The 15,545-nt window shown below is 42.1% G+C and overlaps 2 protein-coding genes across 2 annotated transcripts in view; both read right to left on the bottom strand.

Annotated features, from left to right (window-relative positions):
* Nucleotides 1-2,062: 2,062 nt before the first annotated feature.
* metap2a (methionyl aminopeptidase 2a) lies at nt 2,063-8,668 on the bottom strand. Its single transcript, XM_017411705.3, has 11 exons — nt 8,484-8,668; nt 6,698-6,793; nt 6,548-6,610; nt 6,306-6,408; nt 5,487-5,648; nt 4,550-4,731; nt 4,212-4,306; nt 4,033-4,129; nt 3,351-3,454; nt 3,137-3,252; nt 2,063-2,979 (listed from the first exon to the last, which is right to left on the bottom strand). The coding sequence occupies exons 1-11, from the start codon at nt 8,632-8,634 to the stop codon at nt 2,727-2,729; spliced, it is 1,422 nt and encodes a 473-aa protein (XP_017267194.1). The 5' UTR covers nt 8,635-8,668; the 3' UTR covers nt 2,063-2,726.
* A 1,246-nt stretch (nt 8,669-9,914) lies between these two features.
* vezt (vezatin, adherens junctions transmembrane protein) overlaps nt 9,915-15,545 on the bottom strand; it is a 19,322-nt gene continuing 13,691 nt past the window's right edge. The window contains exons 14-18 of the mRNA XM_025004924.2: nt 13,505-13,938; nt 13,164-13,357; nt 12,965-13,065; nt 12,642-12,849; nt 9,915-11,713 (exon numbers count right to left, since the gene is read on the bottom strand). Of these exons, the coding sequence (XP_024860692.1) occupies nt 11,145-11,713; nt 12,642-12,849; nt 12,965-13,065; nt 13,164-13,357; nt 13,505-13,938 (1,506 nt within the window). The 3' untranslated portion in view covers nt 9,915-11,144. The remainder of the gene's footprint in view (nt 11,714-12,641; nt 12,850-12,964; nt 13,066-13,163; nt 13,358-13,504; nt 13,939-15,545) is intronic.

Here is a 15,545-nt window from a genome sequence, read left to right as displayed (position 1 = left end):
AGACAGAAGGACCAGGCTGGAAAGGATGTGCAGCAGGTTAGGCTTGTTAAAGACAGAAATGGTAATGTTCTAACAAGAGAGGAGAGTGTGATGGGAAGATGGAAGGAGTACCTTGAGGAGCTAATTAATGAAGAGAAAGAAAGGGAAAGGAGAAGAGGTGATAGAAACTGTGGACCAGGAAGTGGAAAAGGTCAGTGAGGATGAAGCTCTGACAGCTTTGAAGAGGATGAAGAAGGGGAGGGCAGCTGGACCTGATGACATAGTGGAGGTATGGAAATGTCTAGGAGAGATGGAAGTGAGATTTGATTCAGTTATTCAGTGGCATTTCTGAGAGTGAGAAAATGCCGGAGGAATAAAGAAGTGGTGATGACAGAGTTGTAGCAACTACAGGGGAATTAAGTTGATGAGCCACATGATGAAGATCTGGGGGAGAGTTGTGGAAGTTAGACTCAGACAAGAGGTGACTATTTGTGAGCAGCAGGACGGTTTTATGCCAAGAAACAGCACCACAGATGTTGTCTTTGCTTTGAGGATGCTGATGGAAAAGTACAGAGAGGGTTCCTGCTGTTATGACTTCATGTTTGTATATTTAAAAGTTTAAACAGACCTCCTTCTTCACAGTTCTGTAAAAACATTAAAAACCTACAGAATTGAAGCAGATTTGAAAAAGCTGCTTCATGTAGTTTTGTTAAAGCTTCATTTTGTAAAACCTTTTTTTTTTACATAAAAAAATAAAATGTACTAAAATAAAAGCATGAGGGGTAAAGATTTGTATTGCAGTCTTTGAAGTTGAATTTACTGCAAGTTTTTTTTTAAAGACCCTAAATTTTGGTTCATTGAGGAATAAATTTGTGCTCCTATTTTCTAAACATCTTTAGTGGTCTTTACTAATAATTCTCTAAAGGATTTTTTAACAAGTTTTGCAAATATTTGCCCAAAATCACCATATTTGTACTAAAAGTGTATCTTTTTTGATTCTATATTCATTAAATAAACATAAATAGTGATAAATGATGATAAAAAAATTTAGGCCAGAATTTATAAATTAGTCCAAAACAAATCCACCTGTTTGTCATTTGCTGTCACCCTGTGTTCAAAATTGGAATAACAGAGTTAATTAATTTAATCTGAAGCATCCTAAACAATTAAAAACCTTTTTATTATAAAAAGACTTTAAAGAGAAAATCCAAAAACAACTTTAGGCTGCTCAGTTTGATGCTGCAGCGCCACAGAATTAGCCACAAGTGCGCATGCGCAGAAACTAACTTTTAAGCATCAAGAAATGTCTAGATTTGGGCTTTAAACATCGCGAAAAACGTAATATCCGTCTGTGTTTCTCCTAAACGCCTTAAAATGTAAAACAAACGCAGTCTTGACAGCAAAATGTTGTCACTTACCGTGAGTTCACAGCTTGCTAACAACGGACGCACTTTCTCCTCGTGCTTTTAACTTATAACCAATTTGATAACACCAAAAAGTGCCCAAAATGTCTGCTAAATTCATCCGTCTTTTGTCAAAAACATAAAACTGGAACCGTTTCCATATTTGTGTCCATGTTTGTGAGGTCCACCCCCTGGCCACAGCGATTGGCTGGACCGAGACTGAAGGGGAGGAGTTGATTGGACAGCTGTCACGTCAATCAAGTGGCAGCTTGTAGGACCTTTTGAGGGTAATCTCTGTTAAGTTTCCGGTGTGCATGTTAATGCTCTTGAACGGAAATTAACTTGATGCAGTTTTCTTAGAAGTTTTGGGGGGTTGACTGATTCTTAGAAGTGCTCAAATTCTGTTTCTTGAAAGGTGAAAAAAAAATTGAAAAAACTAACTTTTCAAGTCTGCTGTCAACTCTTCAACAGTTCAAAGGCAGCTTAAAAATGTGAAAAAAGCGCTTCCTTGTAACCAAACTCTGAATGTACCTCTCTAAAATACCAGTTATTAATCCATACTACTCCAATTAAGACACAAAAGCTTTATTGTCTGATAAAAGGTGCTAAATCCAGTAAAATATAAAAGCCACTGAATGTTGTGATTGTTTTCAACAGCAGACATCAGAGAAGAAACAATCTAAAATGAGCAAAAATTATTTTAATCATCTTACAAAAACATTTCCAGGGAGCGTTCCAAACGAAGCATTTCAACAGGGAACAAACAATGGCAGCGGCCATGTTAGAGATCTTACGCGGGTGTCAAAGAAACAAAGTGTGGAGGATCAGAGTTCACTCCTGTGGAGCCAGAAGACGCACAGCTGCAGGTTTGTGGGTCTGTATGAAGAGATGGGTTTGAGACAACACCTCGAGGTTTAAATGTTCAGGTTTACGGCCATGCGCCGACACGGCCACTTCTTCAAGCCGTCAAATAAAACCAAAAAGCTGCAGGCTCAGGGTGGAGTCGCAGAAACTGAAAACGAAAGGGAGGAAATGAAAGATTTCCCATGCTCACGTTCTGTTTAAATACTGAGGTCGCACTGAATTCAGCGACAGCTTTAATACATTAACCGCTTATCGTTTTTGTTTTCTAAATTAGATCCAAAAGACTTTATATTCAGCTGATAGAAAACTAAAGGCCGCGCCTCCTTGAAAACTGAACGCTGCGTCGTAGGTGTACTACAATAATCTTTGCTGCTGTTCTGGGTCGCCCTCCCTCATTTTTTTAGAAGCTCTTTTTCTGCCGTTTCTAACGGGGTTCTGGAGATGCGTGTGCTGAGAGTCGAAGCGTCAGGTAGGGGCTTGTCAGTAGTCGTCGCCTCGGCTCACCACCTCCTTGCAGGTGGGCCTGAGCAGGATGGTGTGCTCGAACTGAGCGGTGTAGCAGCCTTTGGTGTCACAGAGAGGGGGGTAGGGGTCCACGATGCCCAGGTCGCACAGGTTCTTCAGGGCCATCAGGTACTTGCTCTCGCCGAGGCGGTCCAGCCAGCGGCGGCAGAACGCCAGCGTGCCAAAGTTCTCGTTGATCACGTTCAGCAGATGTTTCGCTCGGGGCAGCCTGGAGGGCAGGGCAGGAAGAAAACAAGCTTTTAAGTGAACTTCTACACAAACTTTTAAACTTTTACTTCTTACACAGCACAGATTTTTTCATCAGCAGTCCAAATCTATTTCTAGTGAGTATCTTCATACTGTGTGCAGGATGAGGACAGTCTCACCTGATGGGGACGTGGCCGACGTCGAAGTTTTTCATGTAGTGAGAGCACTCCATGTCGTCATGGACCACACCTTTACCTGTGCTGCCGAACGTCTCTATGGCATAAACCTCCCCCTCCTGTAAAGACCAAACCAGCATCAGCAGAGACGTCTCGAGCAACAGAACGTCACACTTCAACCCGACTGAAACGAGCTGAAAGAAAACGCAAACGTCACCTCCATTCTTGTTGCTTCCCCTCCTTTTACGATGGGCACCGTCTTCCCGGCGTGTATCCGGTACTGACCGATCGAGTGACCGTTCAGGTTTCGGATTGGCTTCACTGGAACAAAAAGAACAAATGAAGTTTTACCGTTTGTGTTGACTTGTAGTGACGAAACAGAAATGAAGAAAATTGATTCCAGAGGGTCAGCATAGATAAGCTTTGATAAGAGCAAAAACAACACTATATATGCAGTGTAACGTTTACACCATGTCAGAGTATTTCTTCTAGCATGAATAAATGTGCGAGAGATCTTCTGCAAAAACCTTTTTAACCTGCTTCCACAGATACGCCTGTAAGATTGGCGAGTGTGTTAATTATTACAGCAGCAAAAACATTTAAACATTCACACCAAACAAGTGTTTTAATGTAATTTACCAGCTTCTGCAGACCTGTATTTACTCAACAACACAGCAGACACATTTATACGCAGTGCCGACATCATCGCAATGAAAGTAATCGATATTAATCTTTTATTCTCGACACGCTGCAAACAAAACAGCAATTTCCCCCCGAGTGTCGTCCACAGCCCTGTGATTTATGGTAGTGTCAATTCTTCTCATCTTACAAACACAAACCTAGTTGCTGTCAGGCCTTGGTTGGTTTACTACCACTCATAAATAAAATCTGATACGTACCTTGGTATGTTTTCCCGTCAAGCTCAACCTCGTAGGACTCCATCACCTCCTGGATTGCCTCCCCAACATCACACAGGCGCACGTCGATGCCAGCGTTCTGCAACAGACCAGCAGGAAAGCGTCAGCTCGGGTTCAACACGAGGAGGTGCGCTAATTTGGGCGAGGGCTCAAGTTCCTACTTTGATTCCAGTATTGGTGGCGTCTCTCACAGCCTCCAGCAGCTTGTCGTACTTTGGGTTAAATGTGACAGTGAAGGCACAGTCAATGATTCGCCCTGCGAATGGAGGGGAAAGGGAGCCGGTTTAAGATGCTGAGCAGGACAGATGGAAAGTTAGCAGGACGTGGACTCGCTCCGAGCGGAGATATGCAGAATCTGCTTCACGCTGAGAGCCGAACATTTAATTACACTTTACTGACAGCAAACGTTCATCACAGATGCCCAGCGGGCCCTAAATACTCCGCTCTCCAGCATCAGCAGAAAAATGTAGCTGAGGCAGCGCGAAGTTCCCGTTTTTACCGTTGATGTGTGTGCCGAAGTCGATCTTGCAGACGTCGTCGTACTGCAAGACGGTGGTGTCTCCGGCGTTGGGAGTGTAGTGGGCAGCACAATGGTTTAGGGAGCAGCCGGTGGGGAAGGCCAGGCCGGCGTTCAGCCCGTTCTCCTTGATCAGCTTACGAGAGCAATCCTCCAAACGCTCGCTGAGCCGAGGAAAACAAACACAAGACAAAATGAGAGGAACAAACTGGGAATTAAACACTTCTCAGCAGAAACGTTTACACACTAAATGACTCCACCAAAAAGGGAAAGCTGAGGTCTTTATAGTGGTTCTATCTGGGATTAATTTATTTTCTAAATCTAGATGTTATATATTATTTAGTTAGCAGAGACTGATGCTGTAAAAGAAGCAAAGTTAAGTGAGTTTTAACTCGGCCAGGCTGTGTATAATTGGATCGCCTCAGTTTACGGTCATTGGACAGAAATCGATTATTAATTTTGCAATTTGCTCCTTTTCAGCTCATTATGATCAACCAATTATTTCACAGACCAAAACAAGTCAAAGTTTAGCTTGTGTTAAAATCTGTGACATACTGAGCAGTAAATCAGACAAATTTGCAAGATGCACTGCAAGTATTGCCATGTTTTACTAAAAGAAACGTTCGCCATCTATTATGACTAAGGAGTCATCTGATAACAACTGGCTACTGAATTACACGGGACTCTTTTGTTACTTCCTGGTCTATGACCGGGGAGGAACACGGGAGGAACCACAGAACCCTTTGGCCAGTAAACGTCTTGTATGTATAGGTGCAAGATACAACCTGAACACTTTATTCCCAAATAAAGATTATTTCTGAAAGTACTGCAGCTTGTTTAAAACAACTGGAAAATACATTTCCATCAAACGCGACAAATAACAGATGAACCGGGAGGTAAAAATAAAAAGCATCCTCACCAGATTTCGATCATGGTCAGGCCCGGTTTGAGGAAGCTGCGAACGTGCTTGCGGACTTGTCTGTGAGCCTCGGCCGCCTGCCTGAAGTCGCTCCACACCTCCTCGTTGGCTTTATCCAGCACCCGCTTCTCGTCGTTGGTCAGACGCCACGCCGCGCTCCGGCTTGGGAGGAAAACGAAAAAGTGTTATTAAAGAAGAAGATGATGGACGACAGCGCTGCGGTCAGTGGCTGAAATAAGCCCGTTCACGCTGCAGGCCGTAACACAACATCGACAAAACTCCTGAGTCCTCATCAAGTTCATCTTCGGACCCATGATTAACGAGTTCATCAGAACCTGGGTTTCTCTTTTAACACAGTTTAGACATTTAAAGTCAATCCCTGCATTTGCAATTCAAATTCAGGTCTAAATGCAAATAAATCCATCACTAAAGCGCTGAACACATGGACCAACCTCTTCCTGAAAACACTGTATGATTTGGACTAAATCGCTGCCTTTGATTCCTCCGTTGTGTCTCTAATTTGGCTTTAAATCACTGTTTAACAGCAGTAATGAGCTGATTTTAAGGAGCTACAATAAAAGAGCTGAGTGGACGTGATGAAAACATTTTCCTGCCGAACTCTGAGGCAACAGGAAAAGTCACAGAATAAGTATCTGGTTCGGCTCCAAGCTGCAAATCAGACGCCGTTTCTTTTTTAGCTTTTTGATCCGATATTTAAAGCAACGACAGAGCAAAAGAAAAGTAAACTAAGTCACAAAGCTAACAGTGCAAAGTGAAATAAAAACACTAACAGAAATTAGATTTATTTGCTCCACTTACCCATCCTGAGACACGGGGTATTCACACTCCTGTCCGATGGGAAACACTCCACTTGGGTACAACTCACAGATGGGAACAGACGGGGGATCAGTTTGAGTTTTGGCTGAAAGATCATCAACAAAAAAAATGAAAAACCTTAGCGAGATGCTGATTAGGAAAGAGTCAAAACAAAAAAAAAAGAATAAGCAGCTTTTATTTTATGACTTTTAAAGCTCTGACAAACCAAAACATTGTCATCTTACATCCTTTCTTCTTCTTTTTCTTCTTCTTCTTCTTTCCGGCAGCATTTTCGCCCTCATCTCCGTCTATGTGAGGGAAGACGTTGCTGTTACACCCGCTGAGGGGAAACGTGCGAACACACGGCGTCACGGGGAAACTGTTGGGATATTTACCTTCCTCGCCATCCTCCTCCTTCTCTTTGTCTTCGATCACCTGCTTCTCCAGCTGCTTGGTTACGTCCGCCACTCCATCTGCCTCTGTCTCAACAGCTGCGGCAGGAAGCAGATCGGTGACAGTGAGCATACGTAAACAGTTCAATAACTAACGAGCAGGCAGCAGATCAATATTAGAGCTTAGCTGAGTAAGTAAAATATAGGTACGTCACCCCCCCCCCAAAAAACACTAAATTAACATCATCTAGTAGCCATACCAACACGCAAACAAGAAAAGGGTTCTAATATTTTCTGCAGAGTTTAATTATTTAAGTATATCGTAGAAATTCATATTTATTTCCAGCATGGTTACAGAAGAGACTCTTTTCTAGCAATAAAAGTGGAGTTTTCTTAAAAATGAAGGACCTTTGTTGCGTCAAACAGTCAGTAAAGATGTAACAAGAGCTAAAAGTGCCTAGAAAAGTCACCAGATCCAAAAGGTTAAAGGTGAGCTAATCTTTGCACTGGACTCATTTCACGTAAAGCAACAAGAAGAACTGGACGGCAAACACACAGCAGTCAACTGCGATATAATTATCATTACAAAACCTGTCCCGTACTTTAAAAACTGAACAGGAAAACCAATTTTGGTTCAGTTCCAGCCTCAAACTGCCTGGATCGCACTCAAACATGTAGAACATGTAATCAATTTCCCAAACAAAGACAAAGTAAAAGCCTGACACACTAAAACATATTAAAGGTGCCCTTTAATTACTACTTGTCTAAAGATGTATCTCAGCTAAACACCAATTATGGATGTAAAGAGATACTTCTGAAAACGAGCTTTAACATGTTTGATGGGGATACCACAAGAAAGCAAAAGTGGCCAAATAAGGCTTATAAATAGATTGGAAACAGCTAAATAAATAAAATAAAATAGATAAACAACACACTTATGAACCTGGGAGCTGTAGTTTCGTTTGAAAATGAAAGTGACCAAGTGTTATGAAGTTTAAAATAGCAGATTATATTTATAAGTCTGTGTTTTGATTTTGCATTTATTACATAAATACTTCAGGGACAAGGGGAATTACGAAACAGGAAAACTTGGCTGAGGCGCAGCAAATAAACAGTTAGGCCAAAAGGTGCGGCTACATCACGGGAAAAAGTCTCGTTCATTCCCAAATATCGGGACTAAAAAGATCCTAATACACGCGTGTAAAAATGTCACTGGTTCTGCTCAGGACCCGGTGTGTTTTCTAAGGCCCGACGGGTGCCAAAGCGACCCTAAAGTACTCGGTTCAAACCCGCATGGAGGAGCAGCGCAAAGCTACGTCTGCTCAACGAGCTAACTTCCGGCGAGACTTTCAAAATAAAATACATAACTGGGGCCAAAGCCAACTTATTTAAGACAACGCAACCTTCATATCGACTTCACTTTACAAAACTTAACCCAGCTTGTCCAACATTTTAACTATTAAGCCTTTTAGTCTTGTTAAACTAACACTGTATTATTATATTGAGCATAAATGAAGAAATAATAGGTGGCGCTACATTTTAGCATTGCCTCTCATCTTAAAAATTCGTCCTAAATTCATAATACTTCACGTTGGGCTTTATATGTTTTAGTCCGAACTACTGTAAAAAGGGGGAGGTGAAAAATTATCAGTCGACGCCGTTACTTTGAAGGCCACATTCACATATTTCCGATTTTGATTAAGCTAACTTCAGTTACTTTGACGCAGCTCTAATGAGCAACATTAGCTGTGTTAGCCTGTTAGCACGAATTCGGCCCGAACGAGCTCACCTGTCGTCGCAGACTTGCCCTTCTTTTTCTTCTTCTTCTTCTTTTTCGCCGCCTCTTCGACCTGGTCGGCCTCTTCCCTGATTTCGGCCTCCCCGTTCAGCTCACGGTCCTGGACCGGTTTCAGGTTCTGTTCTGCTACAACGTCCGTCATGACCGCAGGCGCTGCTGGAAAAGGAAGCGAGAGGGACTGCGGGACTGCTGTTTGTGGCGCTGCCTTCACGGACACTCCGTATTTTTAAAGACTAGTTGTTGTTTTCCCATTTACATTAATTTACAAACATTTGTGCGCGAGTTGTATTTCTCGACTGTGTTCTTAACTTGAACAGCATCTTTAGCACAACAATATCTCATGCAGCTGTAAAGTATTTTATACCTCACAGTTATTTACTTACATTCATTTTCGTATCAAGAACATAGGGAGTTAAAAATCCGAGCAACAGAACGCCTCACTAGGTAAAACGTGCCGAATCAGCAGAATAGTGTAAATAAGATTTAAAAATGTTGCTTTATAAACTTTAATTATGAACAAATTGATAAAAGTCGTTCAAAATTAATGTTTAATTTTTTTTTTTATTTAGCACCCAGGAAGCAAATTGTAAAAAAAATGAGAGGGACTGTTGTCCTGGACTTTTGTTTTGTATATTAAAACCTAACTCTTTAGACAGAAATATATATACATATATATAACAAAAATACTTTAAACAAAACTAAATGTTTCATGACTGAAATAAATTGTTTTTGCCATAACTATCAACAGCAATGACATAAAACGCCACTAGGTGGCAAAGCCATCACAGATAACAACCACCTACAATAAAAACAGAGATCTGTTTTATTTGGTTTGTGACGAGTTAAAACTATCTGGGTCAACTAGTTTGATGTTTATATGTTTAAAGTTTAACTAAAAGCTCCGTCATGTTCTTCAACGTGACAAATATAATAGACAAAAGCATTTAAATGAAATCAACCTGCTAAGCAGACGTTGCTAAAGGCAAAAAAGTGAAACTATTGATCTCTTGGACAGATATATTACTGTATATTAGGTTTTATAACAGATTGTCTAAGTGTTTTACAGTTGAAGCTAAAAAGGAGTGAAATGTATTATTTATACAGTTTGTTAGTTCAGTCAGGTGTTTGAGCTACAAGATAAATTTAATCGCTTTTATAGGAATTATTGGTAGAAGAAATTTAGTGGATTTCCTCTCAAGTATATATATATATATATATATATATATATATATATATATATATATATATAAAAAGTTCAACTTCAAGCTTTTGGTTGTGTCTTATGTTGTTTCAGGAGGGGCTTAAAGGGGCGCAGCAGCTGCTGGGGATCAAACAAAAGCAAAATCCAACTAAACGGATCAAATAACCAACCAGACCTGTTCCTTAGCCCCATTCTGCGAGACACAAAGACAGACGTCGGTACACACTTCCAGGGTGGTTCTTTATTTCCAAGAGTGAAATGCAGACGGGGTCAGGACAAGGCAAACATGGTGACGAGGTGAAGCTGGAGAACGGGGCGAACGCAGCGGCTGCTTTCTTTTCAAGTTGAACACAGCCTTCAAATATCTTTAATTATTATTATTATATCATTCACGCCAAACTATTCAAACCCTGACGTTTCTGCTCAGTGTGCCCCTGTAAACACCGACACAGATAAAATAGAATGTGTCACTTCTTCTTTTTTTTTTAGATACAATAGTGTAATCCAAACATGTCCCTAGGATTGTGAATGCAGGTTCTGCTTTGTGTTACGGAGATGGAAGCAGAAAAAAAAGGGGGTCGGATAAAAATAGAGCGATGATTGTAAAAAAAAAAAACAGCACTTGACTCCTGTTCCTGCAGCGCTCCCAGCTTCACGTGTATCTGTAAGAAATCAGCTGAACTCTGCTCCACGGACTTTATCCGGACACAGACCGTTTTGGTGATTTCACTGCAGAACGTTTTGTGTTTATTCAGCCACAAATACTGTAAAAACTACACACAGTTCTTGTACTGGACGTTTTACTGCACAGTAATCTTCACAACAGTTTGTACTGTAAACAATTTTTCCTCTGATAACTTCTTGATTGCTTATCATTTTTAGGTTGTTTTACGTTAATGGGCTTGTAGGATGCAAAGGAGTTTCTGGCGTTATAGCTCTTATTTTGTAAAATTATGATTTAAAACTACTATACTCTTGCAGTAGTAAAAAACACAGGATTTCAATTTAATTTTCAGTAGATCTAAGAACATCTTTGTAGTAGATAAACACAAACAGTCCAGCAGTGAAATAATCTTTTTAAATTCCTCTCATTTCAGTAACTCCGACCGTAGTGTTTTCTTCACATTTAATAATCTAAAAAAGATGTCGTGAAGATGAAAAATTGCATGTTTCTTTCACATTTACAGACAAACTGATTATTTTAAATCATCTGAAGAACATTCTGCTGCGAGCCTCAGCGCTGTGAGGTCGTATTTTGCGTTAGTGGTTCTGGTTCCTGAGTTTAAACTGTAAGAATTGTGGGTGACGAATAGAAACAGAATCAGAATCACGGACGGACAGGTTTGTTTGGAACGCCTCCACATCAGAAGCGGATCGGATGGAACACAGATCCATCGGGACGAGAAACATAAATAATGCCTCTGCGCGATTGAAGCGGTTGGGTGTGTTGGCTAGTCCTTCTCCGAGGTTCTTCTGTCGCTCTCCTCCTCCTCCTCCTCCTCCTCCTCTTCCTCCTCGTCGTCGCCGAATGTCTGCTCCTCCATGTTGATGAGGGAGTGTGAGCGTGCGGCCACCTGAGCGGCGAGGGCGGAGCTGAAGCTGAGAGTCTCCGAGCCGTGGAGCTCCGTCAGCCTGTCCATCACAGAGACGGCGGGGACTTTAGGTTTCAGGAAGCAGTCCAGGCCGTTCCGACCCTCCCCCTCGTCTTCCTCGTCCGTGACGCCGTCGTACTGATGCAGCTCCGACGCTCCTCCTCCTCCTCGGCTGCACACCGACGAGGGTCCTCCCAGCTGCCTTTCCTCCGAGCCACAGCTGAACTCTGTCTCAGGGTCTGCAGAGGGGTCAGGCCTCGCACTGTCGTCTTTTCCTTCCCCTTCCTCCCCTCTGCGTCCTGCAGAGCGCTCCGATAGGAAGTTTCCTTCCTTATCGCCAGTTTCTGCAGAACCCACAGGACTCGGAGAGCCTGATGGGTCTGCGGCAGGATCACGACTCTGAGCGAGAACTGAAGGCGACACAGCAGCTGTAGGAGAGGCAGAAAAGCAGCACTTACATTTCTGATCCTGTTTCTTTCTGAATGTCATATAAACAAGTCAATATGGTCCCTTTGCCTTCCTTTAAGCTAATAGACGTTTGTAGGAAAGCCTTAAAAAGGATCTGAGCTGAGTCTTAATACTACAATACTGGCTTCAAACATGATGTGCACAAAGGGCTGGAAAAGGTCTTTATCATCAACCCATCATCCCAGCAATGACAAACTAGCAGTTTTTTTTAGTCCAATAAAATTTAAATCAATGAGAATGAACAAACGAGATGTTAATTTTCTTTGTGCAAAAATGCTGCGCTGAAGAAGCTGAAACTGATGTGGTAAAACTACAAAGAACACAAGCTAAAAATATCAAAACCTAGCTACACACGTAAGGTAGTGAAAGACTAGCTAAAAGTAGCAAAAAGCTGCAAGGTGCTAACCATTAGCTAAAAGCAAAAGACTAGCTGGAAGTAGCAAAGGCTAGCTAAAAGTACTAAAGAATAGTTGAAAGTTAAAAGTAGCAAAAGGCTAGCTAAGACCTAAAAGTAGTTTAAGAATACAAAAATAGAGCACGTATGCTGAACAGATTTAAAAAAGAATGTTTTTGAAGGAAATGAGATCTCTGTATTTCTATGGAGAAACAATGGCTGAAATAGCAAAGAAAAACTTAATAATAACAATAATCAAAACATTAATAGTTAAAAACTAAGATGAAAGATAGCCTTGTTTGTTTTGTTTTTGAACATTATTAATTCAGTATAAGTGAAGCAAAAACCCAACAACACTGGTAATAATTTCGCATGAACTGGTCAACCATTACAGCCACATTTTTCTGAACTGTCATCCTGAGTCTGAGCAGAAACTCCGAGCCCGACCCATCAGTTTAAATCTGCCTCATTCCAAGAATAACTCCAGTGCAGACCTTGGTCGCTGAACAGCAGCTGCTTCCTCTTCATCCTCTCCCCCTCGGACGCACGGAAACCCAGAACGGCTTTCAGCTCCGACAGGACGCGGCGGGACTCCTCCCTCTCCCTCCGCTGTCGTTCCCGCTCCTCTGGAGACAGCATGTCGGACCACGACTCCCTGCCCTCCCCGTCAGAGTCCGAGTCGGACACGTAGGCCTCCAGCTCCTGGTTGGATCAAACAGTGTGCATCAAACAGTGGGATCAAAATCTGCTCATCTTGGGGAAAAAAACAAAAAAACATTTTGAGGCAAACGTGAAAAAGATAGACATCCGAACTTACCATCTCCTCTGGCACCGGGTCTCTGTCCAGGATCAGGGGGTAGGATGGAGGAGGAGCTTCGGGAACAGATGGGCCACACCGCTCCACGCCGTCATCATCACCTGCAGAGACGGAGCAAAACGAGCTAACAAACACATGCTCGGCGCTAAGTCTGTTGACTGCGCGCTCAGTGACGCGCGTTTGATTTGGCCCTGCTCACCTGGACAGCCGCCGGCCCGTCTCAGCATGCGCGCCACCTGGTTGACGGTGTCCTCCCAGCAGCCCGTGCTGGCCTGCATGTGTGGATGGAGCTGCTGCAGCCGCTCGTTCAGGTCCCGGTACCCTTCCAGCGTCAGCTCCGTCAGCTGCTTGGACACCATCAGCTTCTCCAGGTCATCCTCCAAGATGATCATCCTGCTCGTGTCAAAGGGAGAAGAAGAGCACAGATCTCGGTTACGCGGTTGGCACCCCTGCTTCTTCGGTGATCCAGCAGCTCCTCTTGTCCAACAGAGGGCATGGCGTGGGTTGAATCGGGACTTTCTGTGTGTGCGTGCGTCTCACTCGCTGAGCAGGGCCTTGAGGTGCAGCTGCAGGCTTCGGATGGACGTGTGAAGGGAGTTGAGCTCCCGGCATTTCTGCCTCGCTCGCCCGGCCTGGTCGGAGCTCGCCGTCCTCGGCTGCGTCTCGAAGTGTCGGTGGAAGTCGTAGCTGCGCTGCACCTCGTTCAGACAGGCAGACAGAGCGCGATGGAGGGGCTCGGTGATGGTGGCGATGGACCGGTGCAGCGGAGGAGGACGAGGAGGTGGAGGACGAGGAGGAGGGGAGGTCTCGCCTTTGACTCTGCCTTCCTCCGACTCCGCAATCCGGCGCGGCGACAGGAGGAGAGCCAGCCGGCGGAAACATTCAGAGCTCTGTCCCAACCACAGCTGGAACAGCATCTGCAAGACAACAAATTGAACAAGTTTTAAAAAAATATCCCCCCCCTCGTCTTTCTGCTACAAATTTACTAAATTTCTGGTCAAGATCTGTACCAACAAAAAGGATTCCACGGTAGGCAAGAAAAACCTAGCTTTTTTTTTCTTTTTGCAAAAACGTAGTGTGAAAGCTGACTGACTTTGCTAAAAGCTTGCTAAACATTCTGCATTATTAAATCTAAACCAAGCAGAACAGAAGCTAAAATTAGCAGTAGCTAAGAGCTAAAGTTAGCAAAGCTAAATGCAGGAAAACAAATGCTCAAGATAAAATAAACATAACTAGCAAAAATGAGCATTAGTTTTCGCTACAGTTTCGCTTATTTTAGCTTAAAAGCTAAAACTAGCATAACTGTAGCTAAAAGTTGAAAGTACAGGATTGACAGCCGAAAGGAGCAAAACAGATACTGAAGCAAAACTGTAGCTAAAATTAGCCTTACAGTTATGTTAATTTCAGCTACTGTTTTGCTTATTTTAGCCTACAAGCTAAAACTAGCATAACTGTAGCTAAAAGCAGCAAAATGGTAACTAAAAGTCGCAGAATGATAGATATAGGTTTAAGAGGCGGAATGGTAGCTAACAGTACCAAAACTGCAGCTAAAAGCTAAAACTAACACAAAAAGACAAAAAAAAAACATGGAAGAAACGATAAAAACGAAAACAATGTGAATATTGATTTATTATTCACACAAGTATGGCTAACAAACAACACTCCAAAACTACATATTATACATTATTACCCCCAGATTTTGTTTTCTCTACACCAAGCGTTACCAATCCTGGTCCTCGAGAGCCACTATCCTGCAGGTTTTCCTTGTTTCCCTGCTCCAACACACCTGTTTCAGTGGTTAAATCACCTCTTCATGTTCTGCAGAAGCCTGTTAATCACCCATTGATTCCAATCAGGTGTGTTGGAGCAGAGAAACAAGTAAAATATGCAGGAGAGTGACACTCGAGGACCAGCGTTGCCCACCCCGGTGACAGTCACTGACTGTCCATCAACTCACCTGGAAACCTGTTTTTATTAATATTATTTATTTCTCTGTCTTTTTTAAATGACATCTTTTTAGTCAACATTTAAAGCCTTTAAGGATCTTAAAGAGTGCATGACATAAAATGATTTGACTCCTGTTTTTTATCTTTTAGTGAAATAAAATTAGAATTTAAAAGTAAAACAAAGTATTGGAATTTTTGAAAGGTATGTTAAAATATAGTTTACTTTGACAAAAACAAGAGTTTTGTTTCATTTTTTTTCCTCTTATTTCACAGTCAGATAATGAATACAAAGCCTCTGCAGGTACAGATTAGTTTTATAATACATATAAGTATATTTTACAGTTGCATGTATCTTAATAACGATTCTGGATCTTTGCTTGAGAAACATTTCTTTCGGCAGACCTTTCTGAGCTTTAATTAAAGACCTATGACCTAAAGGATAATAATATTTCCACGAGAAAAAAAAGCATGAAAGTTTTGTAAAAAAAAGTTACAAAAGCTTTTATTTATTTGATTGAACTTTTAATAACGAGAGTAAAACAAAAGGTTTTCAGTCTTTTCTGATCAGCTTAATTTATTTTGGAAAGAAAAAGAATCTAATTTAATACCACACACTCAACACTCTCAAAAAAAGG

The sequence above is a fragment of the Kryptolebias marmoratus genome, linkage group LG18 (genome assembly GCF_001649575.2).
Source record: "Kryptolebias marmoratus isolate JLee-2015 linkage group LG18, ASM164957v2, whole genome shotgun sequence".
Lineage (NCBI taxonomy): Eukaryota > Metazoa > Chordata > Actinopteri > Cyprinodontiformes > Rivulidae > Kryptolebias > Kryptolebias marmoratus.
The sequence above is the reverse complement of the archived record's forward strand: the minus strand, read 5'-3'. Positions and strand labels throughout refer to the sequence as shown.